The 13,848-nt window shown below is 39.3% G+C and overlaps 1 protein-coding gene across 7 annotated transcripts in view; it reads left to right on the forward strand.

The window, feature by feature from the left end:
- Window positions 1–13,848, forward strand: part of MAPRE2 (microtubule associated protein RP/EB family member 2) — a 111,934-nt gene that overhangs the window by 83,110 nt on the left and 14,976 nt on the right. For all 7 annotated transcript variants that reach the window (XM_078393732.1, XM_078393731.1, XM_020790946.3 and 4 more), the window contains 2 exons: window positions 7,366–7,511; window positions 9,295–9,508. In XM_078393732.1, the coding sequence (XP_078249858.1) occupies window positions 7,366–7,511; window positions 9,295–9,508 (360 nt within the window). The remainder of the gene's footprint in view (window positions 1–7,365; window positions 7,512–9,294; window positions 9,509–13,848) is intronic.

Below are 13,848 nucleotides of genomic sequence, written 5' to 3' on the forward strand. Positions count from 1 at the left end.
AGTGACGGGAGCTCATTCTGTCGCGTGGATTCGATCTTATGATGCTGGTCTTCTGACCCTGCAGGACAGAGGCTTCTGCAGTTTAACCCACAGCGCCACCACATCCCTGTGAATGTTCACTACCTGTGTTAATGCCTCCTCCCACCTAGATCTACCCGAATCATTCTTTCTAGCCAGGACGAGCAGCTGAGGGGCCTAACGCTGAGGGGGGCCCGGAGAGAAAGAACAAGAAAATGGGTCTTCTCAGCAGTGCCCCCCCCCCACCTTTGGAACAATCTGCCCGCAGAGATTTGCCTGGATCCCTTGATGGGTGGTTTTTAAGAGCAAACTTAAGACCTGGCTTTTTAGGCAGGCTTTCCCTCCTGTCATCACTTAATTAATCCTGTCATCTTGAATTATATTATTAATGTTGCCTCTATTTTATTATATTGTTTTTAATTTTTTTGTTTTATTATTAGCCGCCCAGAGTAGGCTTTGGTTTAGATAGGCGGGATATAAATTAATTAATTGAATGAATGAATGAATATATAAATAAATATTTATTGGAAGAGCGAGATGGAGCTAAAAGAGTATTCACACACCCCAAAATCAACTGTCTGATATTCTCCTGATTCCATCTTTGGATTCCCTGTCCCCAGCTACGATGACTAGAAGAGATACTTGCAGAAATCTTAGCAACAGCATACTAGTAGTGAATGTCTTGTTGGGTTTGGTTGTCCAAGCATGACAACACTACAAATTAGAAACAGAGTTTATTGTTTTATTTAGAAGATGGCCCACAAAACTCCTGAGCTGACAAAGCAGTAATATTTTGCTGATTAATTGTCTTGCTGGGGAAGCATTTACCGGGAACAATTATAAAGCTGCCACCTGAGACTACAGGGTTTCAAAAGAGGACTGGAAATAGCCACTACAATACCCTTTCTATTCATAGTTGAACATGAGAGACAGAGAGAGAGAGAGGAAGACTAGAGTACTCTAGAATTTTTCCTCTCATGAGTTGAGAACATGAAGATGGGAGATCTTGGGGAAAATAGTGTTGAGATGCATGTTGGCTAGATCTCTCACCACCATGATCCCTTGCCATCAGCCACACAGAACAGATTTCAGGTACAGATTAAATTTACTGGGTATACGAGAGATGCAGTGGCTGTTAATATGGTAGATGTTTTTGTTGTGTATCATAAAATTTGTTAGAACAATTGCACTCAAATATATCTCAACCTTTTAATAAACAAAAGCTGAATTCTGTAATTTTAGTGACAGATGGAGGGGATTTTATATGTAATGTAGCCCACCAGAAGGTTTATTTTCCCCTTCTCTTTGTAGCATAGTCAAGACTTGTATCCTAGCATACCTAGAACACATACTAAAAATACCTATTTAAGTGTTCTAGAAAACACAGCAAGCTGCCTTATACCAAGTAAAGCCATTCATCTGTCTCACCCAGTGTTGTTAACTCTGACTGGTAGAGCTCTTCATGGTTTCAAGTAGGAGACTTTCCTAGTCCTACGTGGAAATCCCTGATATTACTAATGACTCCAGTATTAACCAGGCCAACCCTGATTAAATTCTGAAATTAAGCAAGGTTGTTGTCTTCAGGGTGATATGGTGGATGAATGAGGATTCCAAACAATCTTGAGAGGGAAGAGGTAAGCCTACTTGCATGCTACATTCCACATAAGATTCTGTTCCCTAACCAAAACACCTATAATTAAGGAAAATGGCAATATATGTGTGTGTGTATTGAGGGCATGTCTAGCTTTGCCCTCATTGGTCTTACCAGGTCACAAAGCTTTCTTGCACTGAAAGCTGGAAATCTCAGCATGCTGAGTTCTGTGGCAGATACAAGGTTTGGATATTTTGGATTTCTGCAGAATGGTGGCTTACCTGCAAACCACCCCACCCCCCATTTTAATGTGAAATACTTTTCACATTTCTTCTTTATAAACTGTTTGTCCTGTTAATTCTGTACCTTTTCCCACTGTGTCTTAAAACTGATGTAGGCTAGACAATTGTTTTTAAATTTGTAAACCACCCAGAGTAGACCTTTGGTTTAGATGGGCCTGATAGAAATCCAATAAATAAATAAATAAATAAATAAAATAGACACATTGGATGCATTATAATTTATCTGGATTTCCCTCTAGGAAATTTAGAAGCAGATGTTTTCATTTCAAAAAGCCATCAGGCCATTTAATCAATTACAAATTGTAGGTCTATTTAATTTTTTTTTAAAAAATACAAGAACAAAAGTTCTATTGTTTAGAGCTAGCAATATTTTGTCTTTTATGCTACATTGCTTAAAAGTCTTCTTATAGTTTAATTTGATAGGATATAACAGATTACATTTTATTTCCTGTTTTTCTTCTTATAAAAATGAAAATGTAAATTGTTAAGAAAAAGGTGGTTATTCTGCCAGAGCTGCAGCAACAGGCAGTGGTACAGTCTGCCTTCTTCCAAGCAGTATAGAATTTCTGCACTTTAATTGGGTCAAAAGAAGTTGCCATTCATGCATGTAGCCAACACAGCCACATTTGCAAATACAATCTGTAACCTAGCCTGTGTCTATTGAAAACATTGATGACTGAATCAATATCTCAGAGGAAATTAAAGCACATCAAGCTGTAAAGGAAACACTGAACCACTTTCAGAAAGATGTGAAAAACATGTGCATTTGAATGCTGTAAGCTTTGGATTTTCTTCCTTTCAGTGACGCCTGGTAACTTTAATTGCGTTTTTTAAAAAAAAAAACAAAAAAACCTTCCTTCTCCATATGAGCTACTGTACAATATCAAAGAATAGTTTTATGATGTGTATAATAATATGATATTTAACTGAGAAATGTCAGCTGTGCATCATAGCTTTCTCCTGAGAGAGGGTGTGAATGTGCCTTTTAGACAAAAATGGCCCTGCAATTACTCATCTAAAAAATTAATATGTATCCATATAGTGTAAGTCCTTGAACTCAAGTTAGTTAAAAAGGAACATGAAAACCCTATGAAAGCCACTGTGAAAACCCTAAACAAAAAAATACATCCTAACTTTTAAAACACATACTCCTGATAGCATTCAGGGTTTCAAGAAACCTCTTAAAAACCAAATTATGTCTTCCCTTAAAACAAAGGAGGAAAAATTCGGCCACATTTAATGTTTACCTAGGACCTACCAATATCTGACACCAGAGCCTACCTCATGTCTCAGTCTGTGATTGCAAAAGGACAGCATCTAACATTGGGTAATCACAAGCTTTTACACAATTCAGCTACAGCCACTGAAAATGTCTTCTCCTTTCCCAACCCAATGTTCTTCTGACATTGGGAGTCATACTATTTTCCTTACGTTTCAATCTCATCAGCTCCCCATTAACTCAACCTATATTACATTGTGACTTGTGCCTGCAGACATAAATAGCGTATTGGAGAAATTGACATTTGGGTTATGTAGTTATAATTTTTATCCATTCTGGAAGGACAGTTTCCAAAGCAAGTTCCTTGTAACTATGTGATTCCACTGTGTATTTCTTGACAATGAATATCAGGTAGAATTGCTAATACATGCTTTGATGAAGGACACTTTTCAAATCTCATAGAATGGATTCTTCTTCTTTTAAAATTTGTTCTTTTCATTAGCTTATTTTGCTGTGACAGATCCTATTTCTAAAGCATGTTTCCTGAGAATACTGTGTGTATTCAGTTTCCTGAATACTGAGGTTATCTCAGTTAAGATCTTCAAAGCTAAGCTAACCTCACAGCTGTTACATGGACTACCAGTGTGGGTTACTTTTCATCCCTCAGTTAAAAGGATTCAAGCCTTGTTTTTGAGATATATTTTGGGTGCCTCTCATGTGTGTGTCTCACCTAATCCTTAACTGGGCATTGGGCTTATTATGAGTTAAGCTTGGAGACATGCCTTTTGCTACTGGAATTGTACTTGTCACTTCAGTGAAGTGGATTCTTATGTTTGTCTAACATCCAGTGACCCATGTATCTCCTCTTTGAGAAAAGTTGTGACTTGAAAGATTTCTGTGTTTGGCATCTGCATAGAAGAGCAATGTAGTTATTGTAGTATGTATGTGAAATCTTTGATTAAGCAGAGGATCTAGGATTCTGACAGACAGAATTTGTGAGCATGGACCATGTCACTTAGCAGTATTTGGTCTAAACATCCCTGGTAGTAAGGCATATGCTCTCTGCTTGAGCAAATTGTCAGGGTCCAAGCATCGAGAGCCTTCTTTCTAGCAAAAGTTAATGTCATGTCCTCTGCAGAGATGGAAAAGGTAACATACCCTGTGATAAGAGGTTACGCCCATGTATCACTAGACCTGTTTAGATGGTATGTTGAAGTCCATTTGTTTCTATACTGTAATTTTTACAAGAGCCCGAGGGGAGGAATATTGTACCCAACTCTACAATAGTTCCCAGGCAGGGTTGATGTTTATCTACTACAAATAATGTTTAAATTAGAATGGCTCTTTTTTTGGTCAAAAGATTTCTAAATTTTTTAAGTATTGTTATTAGCACTAGACCCCAAGTATTAGAGTACAGTATCTGCTGCCAACTGAGAGTCTATTTATGTAAAGATTTTGCAGTCTCTTTTTTTGTTAAATAACTTGGATGATCAATAAACACTATGTGTGTGAATAAGTTATTTTGAAATGTTCTCTGAGACAGAGACCTGACCTAAGGACTATCTGCAGATCTTTTCCATTTCCCTTTGTTTCAGCTTCACCTCTAAAGTGTTCATATCAGTGTATTGCATGAAAGTGGCTTCCTGGACAGGCAGTACTCGGTACTAGCAACAAAACTAGCCAGTAGTCAAGGAAAGAGTGATGGATAGATGTGTGTGTGTGTGCTTATAGAATAGCGCTATATCTTTTGAACTTGGCAAATGCAGACATAATGATGGAAATATGAAAGTTCTGATAGCCAGGTATGCATGTCTTGGTCTAAATCCCTCAGTAGAAATATTTTGAGGCAAAATATTTTTCTCCTTGGTTTCAGGCAGGAGACTTTTGTAGCCCTACATGGAGATCCCTGGTGGTGTGGTATTCCTACTGCTTATCCATCCAAGTACTAACCAGGCAAATGCCTTTCAAAGGCCAAACTCCTCTTACTAACTCCCACTGACACAAGTCCATTGTCATACAGTGGATATAAAAAGCTTACACACCCCTGTTAAAATGGCAGGTGTCTGTGATGTAAAAAAATGAGACAGTTAAATCATTCCAGAACTTTTTCCACCTTTAATGAGACCTATGAACTGTACAACTGAGTTGAACAACAAACTGAAATCTTTTAGGTGGAGGGAACACAGTGAAGACAGTCATCGTCAAGTGGAGAAAATATGGCCAGTTGTCCATACCTACTGTTTTTGTCTCCCAAATTCTCTTTCATAATTCAGTAGACATTTTGGAGGCAGCTTCTTTAACAATGATCGCAGCAAGTTGCTTCTTGACAATGGCAGGAGCTTTCATCAGTGGTCGCTGACTGGAATTAGCGAGCTGTGGTGAAGTTTTCACATGTGACTGTGGGCACCATACAAATGCAGTTTACTACCTGTTTCAAGAGATGTGGATGCTGAGCCTACAAGTAGATCTCTAGGAGGACGTCTAGAATATTTCTTTTTGTATTCCTTCCTTGCCTGTATTTAATATATCATAATCTTCCCTAATCAACCCCTCCCATTCTATTTTATTCTGATATTGTCACCAGTCACTGTCAGTTCCCCTTTTATGTACCAGGGTAGAAATTGTTAACATGGGTGTCCACCTGCTTGTGGAAGGATGTGTTTTTACGGGGGGGGGGTAGTAGTGGGGGAGTCAGCTGTTAGAATTGTTCAGGGCAGGGGGAGATATGGTGGGGGACAGCAGTTACAGCATTATGTAAGTAAGGGCAAGTGGGCATTGGTTGCCTCTAAGCTGTCTCTGGTTTTAAATAGTTTGCATAGCCTTAGTGACAGACTTCCTGGGTTGAAAATGCTGCTGTTTAATGCCAGATTGTGTAATGGGCAAACAACAGCCATCCATGTCTTGATCCTACTTGAGCATGCTGATCTGACTTATATTACAGAGACTTGGTTGGATGAGGCTGGGGTGTCAATCTCACTCAGGTTTGTCAACCAGGGTTCCCCCCCCCCCCCCCGGTATTGCATAGTTACCAGTCAGTCTCTAATATTCCATTCCCGGGTAAGGTGCTAGACTGGGTTGTGGCACCTCAATTCTAGAGGTTCCTGGATGAAATAGATGATCTAGATACATTTCAGTCTGGCTTCAGACCTGGTTATGGGACAGAGGGGCCTTCTCTGTTGCTGCTCCCAGACTCTGGAACTCCTATGGGAAGTCAAGCTGGCTCCATCTTTGTTGTCCTTCCACAAGCAGGTGAAGACCTTTTCTTTCAGGCAGTCTTTAAATAACTGGTTGACCAAGGGGATTTTTAAAGGGATTGTTGTATTCTGTTGTTTTATTTGTGCTCTTAATATTGTTCTTATTTATAAATTTCAATATGATACATTTCTTTCTTAATATTGTAATAATTTATTTTAGCTTTTAACTTTGTTTCTTCTAATACTGTAAGCTGCTTTTGATCATTTAAGATAAAGGTGGCATATAAATATTTTAAATAAACAAATGTTTTAGATAAGCATATCTGTTTTATACTGGAACACATTTTAAAAAATGCAGTAGAAATCAGTTTTTTAGGGGATCGTGGCAGTCTTTGCAAAGAGTTCAGTGGCACCTTGAAAATGAGCAAATATTACACATGAGAATTTGTGGACTGCAACCTGCTACTATTCAGTTTTCTACAAAAACTTGTGCCAAAAAAACTTTAAAATCAGTGGCACATAAATCTGTTGAGTGTGTTTTATTTAGTTAGGTATATTAATATGATTTTTTTCTTTTATTTAAATAATCTGGTCAGAATCCTATTAGTTATTTATGCCAGCACAAGTACACTGCTATAAATTCTGCTCCTTGTCTCACATACCAAGTAATGATATTGGCATGCAAGGTGTGACTTGTTTGTTAGTGGCAGTTAGCCACTGAGATTTAAGTCATTGCACTTAATGTGAGCATAAATAGCCAATAGGATTCCGTCCATTGTTTTTGTTCTATCTAGTAATATTTCTCAATATTACTGTTTGCTTCTCTTTTTATAATGGTGAAAACATGAAAATGAGCCACATAGTTATATGAAAAATAATCATGCATTCTTCCTGTACAGTATTTGAATTATTAAATTAGGCAAACATTTTATAGTATTGTGTTGTAACAGCAGATAGTAACTCTAGTTCCATTGTATAAAAATGGTTTATAATTTAATTTGCTTGCATAGTGATTAATATAATTATGTTTTCTTGTTTCAGGAGCAGCTTACTGCCAGTTCATGGATATGTTGTTCCCTGGGTGTATTAGTTTGAAGAAAGTAAAATTTCAAGCTAAACTGGAACATGAGTACATTCATAACTTCAAACTTCTACAGGCGTCATTTAAAAGAATGAATGTGGATAAGGTAAACTTGGACCAGTTTAAAACAGGGTTTTTACATTTCAGAGACATGTTTCCAGTTCACAGTGCTTCACTCAGTTGAAGGAAATAAGCACTACTGGTGATCAACAAACCAAAAATAATTTGTTTTTTTTTAAAGGTTAATCAGATCCTAAGTATGTAATAATTTTATTGTTGTACATAACATCAGATGAAATTATAATATTTAAATCTGAAGGTTCTTTGAGTAGAGAAAAGAAAGCCTGCTTATAGTTGTTGAAATTCCTGATGTATCTCAAGGCCTCCTGGTGCCAAATCTCACCCGCTGCCACCCACTAGCTAAGTAGAAAAGCCTTTACCTCAAAGCCACAAGAGATCTTCAAACAATTTTTAGTTCTATTTAATTGGAACCTTGTTAAACCACATTCACCACCTTTACAGGGGAGAAGCTAGCATAATACCCTCCCATGTCATTTTGCTCATTCAACCAGCGACACATACCCTGTTTCTCTGAAAATAAGACCTAACCTGAAAATAAGCCCTAGTATGATTTTTTCAGGATGCTCGTAATATAAGCCCTACCCCAAAAATAAGCCCCAGTTAAGTGAAAGCCCGCCCTCCATCACTGTGCAGCAAGCAGAAGATAACATGACTATATCTGAATATATATAGATTGTTGTACATGAAAAAAATAAAACACCCCATGAAAAAAAAAGTCCTAATGTGTTTATTGGAGCAAAAATTAATATAAGACCCTCTCTTTATTTTCAGGGAAACATGGTACATATGTAGGTTTTACATGCAAATGAGAATCCAGATTTTTCCAAGGTTTTTTGTGACACGTAGAGCCTACCACAAGCAGGAACCTCTCATCTTCAAACTGGCAGCAACTCACAAGACCCATTTGATGATGGGGAGGGACTCCTGTAACTGGGTTGATTCCAGATCACAGAATGACTGACTAGGACTTGAAACAGATAGAAACCCATTGTAAAGTGTTGTAACATGTTCTCTCTCCCAACTCCCCAAAATCAGAGTGACTGTGGTTCAGCCTCTTTGCTCTCATAGAGTCCAATTTCTATTTCTGGTAGCTATTTTGTATGATGTTCTGTATCTAATTTTATTCTATTCCTATCTTGTCCTAAAGGAATTCTGCATATACAAGTAGGAGGTTAGAAAGCTTGTTTTTCTGAATGTAGACAGAGTATCCTTGAGTATACACAAAACATTTTAGAACTATATGCTTTCATATACTTGAATTTAGGAGGTTATTTTGAGGAGTGCTTTTTCTTGCATATGTGATGTTCAGTAGTTTGCTGACCTATTTGTTCTGTCAGTGAATTGGATGAATTAAACTTTTTCCTGCTCTTTCAAAGAACACTGAAAACAGAAGGTATTGAACCATATTGAAAGTCTTCATAGAACAGAGCAGAGAATTAAGTATGTTTGACTAAGTTTCAGTACTCCTGGCTGCAGGAATGCCATGTAGTTCTAGATGAGATAACTGTAGACATCATCATAGTATAGCATAAATGTTTCATGTGGACTAAACGATGTGGATCAGTGAGGCTCCAGAATCCTTTTGGGATATGAACAGTGTGAGCGGGTGCATAGCAAATTAACTGGTGGCCTAGATAAGCAGTCAAGTCTTATACATATACTTAATAAATACCTTCCCTTGCATTGCTGCACAGCATTACTATTTGTTACCTTACTGTGTGTGTTGCATTGGCATTTGGGGATTTTTGTATAAAAGTGGTTCAGTTGTCACTTTAAGAATCAGTCTTGTCTTAATTTGCTCTACACAGGTTATTCCAGTGGAGAAATTAGTAAAAGGGCGCTTCCAAGACAACTTGGACTTCATACAGTGGTTTAAGAAATTCTTTGATGCTAATTATGATGGGAAGGAGTATGATCCAGTGGAGGCCCGGCAAGGCCAAGATGCCATTCCACCACCTGATCCTGGTGAACAGATCTTTAATTTGCCCAAAAAATCTCATCATGCAAACTCTCCAACAGCAGGTACTGTTAGCCATTATTGCAAATGTTTGTTTTAATACAGTAATTTTGTTGTATGTTCAGTCATCTTAATATGACTCATATTGGACAGGCAACTTGGGAAGTAAAGTGAAGACCCTTTTGCATTCCCACATTTTCCAGTCTACAGGGTCTTAGGTTAAATTACTTAAAACTCTGTGGGGAGTGGTTGTGTTCTGGTTTCCTGTAGCACTGTAAAAAAATCTCAGGTCACAGTAAGGTATGAGGAAACATACGGATAGAATTCTGTCCTTCAACAACTTCAGTATATTCACAGTATTAGGACTGCATGCATCTGGTTGCAGGCTACACAGATAGCATTAGTTCATGATGATGTAATGGTGCTACCTGTTGCATCAGTTTGTGGCCCAGATGTGGCAGTTAACAGCACTGAACCACTTTGGCAGTGTGCCTGTTCATATGTCTGAGTTTACTATTAGCACTTCATTTTGTTAAAAGGACAAAGTATAAGCTACGAAGCCCCTAAGTGGAGGATCTCCAGAGCTAGTAATGTGCTTAAAATGATATAAGTCTTTTGTTGTGTATGTGTTTTTCAAGCTGTGCTTGGATTTACTGTACTATTAAATCATTGATAATACTGTAAATCCCTTGAAGCCCCTTTGCATTTAAAGAAGAGCAAATTCCTAGCTACCATTCTTGGTGATAGATATAGGAGATGTTAAGATATTGATGGGACTTGCTTCTCTCCTTCCTTTTGTATCTTGTTCATCCTTTCGGGAAACTGCTGGCATACTTTAGTTATATGGAGATTGGAATGTTTCCAAATCCTGAGTGCTAGCCTATTAGTAAAAAGTAAATCAATATACGTACATATAGTGTTTTAAGATACACATGCTGTTACTTGGGATGCAGGGCTTGCATTTAAATGGTGTTTTTTTTAAACCCCTTCCTTGTTCTGTTTGTTTTGCGCTGGCAGGAACACCAATGGAAATGGCAAAAAAACAAACTTGGGGGTCCATGCACTACTTTAGTAGAAGTTCATATCTGGCAACAACCACAGGCGGAGGGTTATCCTGGCTTAGATAATGTTTTGATGTAGCAAAGGGTCCACATAATGACTGATTTCTTGCTGGAGTGCTTTTTTCTTTTAAATGGGGAGTAGGCAAAGAGATGCAGTCATCTGTCATCCCCCCCCCCAGGACTGCATTTTATATGGCGTCAGGGTGTCAATCCCCACTAGCCCCATTTAGCGTGGTGAAAGGAAAGGGATTGTAGAAGCCCAGAAGATCTGGAGGGCTAAAGGTTCCTTAATCCTGGCATAGTGTGAGACAGGGAAATTTCCTGTTTCATATATAGAATTCCACTTTCAGTTTAGATCTGAATGGAGTCCCTTCTGCCACACCATATTGCACAGCAGATTCTCTTGTGCTCAAGTCACAGAATGATCAAAGCATGGGAAAACAGGCCCACAGTTCAATGCGAGTGGCCAGCTCTGTAAGGCTCTCCTGCACTCCTAGCTGCAGTGGGGAGAACCTTTGTCCAGTCCTGGAGCTGGCAATGCCCAGCTTTTTAATTGAAGAGCTGCAGGAAACAGGTCAAGGGAACTCCTCCAGTTTCTTTCGGAGAAGGATCAAACATAGGCTGTGTAATCCAAACCTGTGAAGCCTCTTTGGTTATAAGAACGTTCTGTGTTATACATGGCAACTAGAGGGCATGCAAGAACAAGAAAACAACTAAAGCAAGCTTTCTGATAAATTACCTCTTGCTCTCTAAGGAGGCAAAGCAAAGGGTGCTGCTTATATACTGCCCCATCATGCTTAAAACACTCTCTAGGTAGTTTACAACAAAATTGTGCAGGCTGCACATTGGGTCCCCACTCCCAGCAAGCTAGGTACTCAATTTACCAGCCTCAGAAGGATGGAAGGCTGAGTGTACCTTGAGTCAAATGCCTGAATTTGTTAGGACTGAACTCAGGTCCCAGATAGATTCTTGACTACAGTAACACAATTTAACCACTGTGCCATAAGGCTCCTCCAGGAAGGCATCTGACAGTGTCTTAGGCCTTTGTGCAGTTACCCCGTTTTTCCGAAAATAAGAACTAACCTGAAAATAAGCCCCAATATGGTTTTTCAGGATGCATGTAATATAAGCCCTGCCGCAAGAATAAGCCCTAGTTAAGTAAAACCCCGCCCTCCACCATTGTGCAGCATTGAGCAGCAGCCGGAAGATGATATGACTGTAAAATAAAGGATCCCCTGAAAATAAGCCGTAATGTGTTTTTTGGACCAAAAATTAATATAAGACCCTGTCTTATTTTCGGGGAAACATGGTAGGTGCAAGGGTCTGAAGAGAACTTTTTAACTGTTCAGCCCAATGCTTTACAAAGCTCCCTGTAGACTCTGGCAGAAAGCACATGAAGGTTTAAAATGCTTTCATTTGTGTGGAAACCTTTAGCAGCTGGACATTCGTGCATATTGACACTTGCACCACCCATTTAGCCATATGAGTAAGCTCGTGAACACCTGAATAACATTTGGGGTTCTCAGAGGAGAACAATGGTGCAGGGATGTGCTCTTGCATAGTTGTTAACAATTTTGCAGCAGCATCCCAAAAGACCTATGCCTGTCCCCTTCATTGCTGATGTGTGTGTGTGTGTGGGGGGGGGGTGGGTTAAAGATTTACTACAGTAAATTTTTCAGAATATTCTCGTAACTGTGATCTGGTGGTGACAAGTGTTTATAAATCTAGCTATAAATTGTTTTAATCTTTTTGTTGTTGTTTAGTCATTTAGTCATGTCTGACTCTTCATGACGCTATGGACCAGGCCCTCCTGTCTTCCACTACCTCCCAGAGTTTGGTCAAATTCATATTTGTAGCTTTGATGACACTGTCCAACCATCTCGTCCTCTGTCGTCCCCTTCTCCTCTTGCCTTCACACTTTCCCGACATCAGAGTCTTTTCCAGGGGGTATTCTCTTCTGATGAGATGACCAAAGTATTGGAGCCTCAGCTTCAGGATCTGTCCTTCCAGTGAGCACTCAGGGTTGATTTCCTTTAGAATTGATAGGTTTGTTCTCCTTGCAGTCCAGGGGATTCTCGAGTCTCCTCCAGCACCACAATTCAAAAGCATCAATTCTTTGGTGGTCAGCTTTCTTTATGGTCCAGCTCTCACTTCCATACATCACTACAGGGAAAACCATAGCTTCGACTATTCAGACTTTTGTTGGCAAGGTGATGTCTCTGCTCTTTAAGATGCTGTCTAGGTTTGTCATCGCTTTCCTCCCAAGAAGCAGGCATCTTTTAATTTTGTGGCTGCTGTCACCATCTGCCGTGATTATGGAGCCCAAGAAAGTAAAATCTGTCACTGCCTCCATCTCTTCCCCTTCTATTTGCCAGGAGGTGATGAGACTAGTGGCTATCATCTTAGTTTTTTTGATGTTGAGCTTCAGACCATTTTTTCTGCTCTCTTCTTTCACCCTCATTACAAGGTTCCTTAATTCCTCCTCACTTTCTGCCTTCAGAGTGCTATCATCTGCATATCGGAGGTTGTTGATATTTCTTCCAGCAATCTTAATTCCGATTTTGGATTCCTCCAGTCCAGCCTTTCGCATGATGTCTTCTGCATATAAGTTAAATAAGCTGGGGGACAATATACAGCTCCTTTCCCAATTTTGAACCAATCAGTTGTTCCATATCCAGTTCTAACTCTTGCTTCCTGTCCCACGTATAGGTTTCTCAGGAGATAGATAAGGTGATCAGGCACTCCCATTTCTTTTAGGACTTGCCATAGTTTGCTGTGGTCCACACAAAGGCTTTTGCATAGTCAATGAAGCAGAAGTAGATGTTTTTCTGGAACTCTCTGGCTTTCTCCATAATCCAGCGCATGTCAGCAATTTGGTCCCTAGTTCCTCTGCCCCTTTGAAATCCAGCTTGTACTTCTGGGAGTTCTCGGTCCACATACTGCTGAAACCTGCCTTGGAGGATTTTGAGCATAACTTTGCTAGTGTGTGAAATGAGTGTAATTGTATGATACTTGGAGCATTCTTTGGCACTCCCCTTCTTTGGGATTGGGATGTAGACTGATCTTTTCCAATCCTCTGGCCACTGTTGAGTTTTCCAAACTTGCTGGCATATTGAATGTAGCACCTTAACAGCATCATCTTTTAAGATTTTAAATAGTTCAACTGGAATGCCATCACCTCCACTGGCCTTGTTGTTAGACAAACTTTCTAGGCCCACTTGACTTCACAGTCCAGGATGTCTGACTCAAGGTCTGCAACCACACTATCTGGGTTGTCCGGGGTATCCAAATCTTTCTGGTATAATTCCTCTGTGTATTCTTGCCACCTCTTCTTGATGTCTTCT

This window comes from Pogona vitticeps, chromosome 4 (genome assembly GCF_051106095.1).
Source record: "Pogona vitticeps strain Pit_001003342236 chromosome 4, PviZW2.1, whole genome shotgun sequence".
Lineage (NCBI taxonomy): Eukaryota > Metazoa > Chordata > Lepidosauria > Squamata > Agamidae > Pogona > Pogona vitticeps.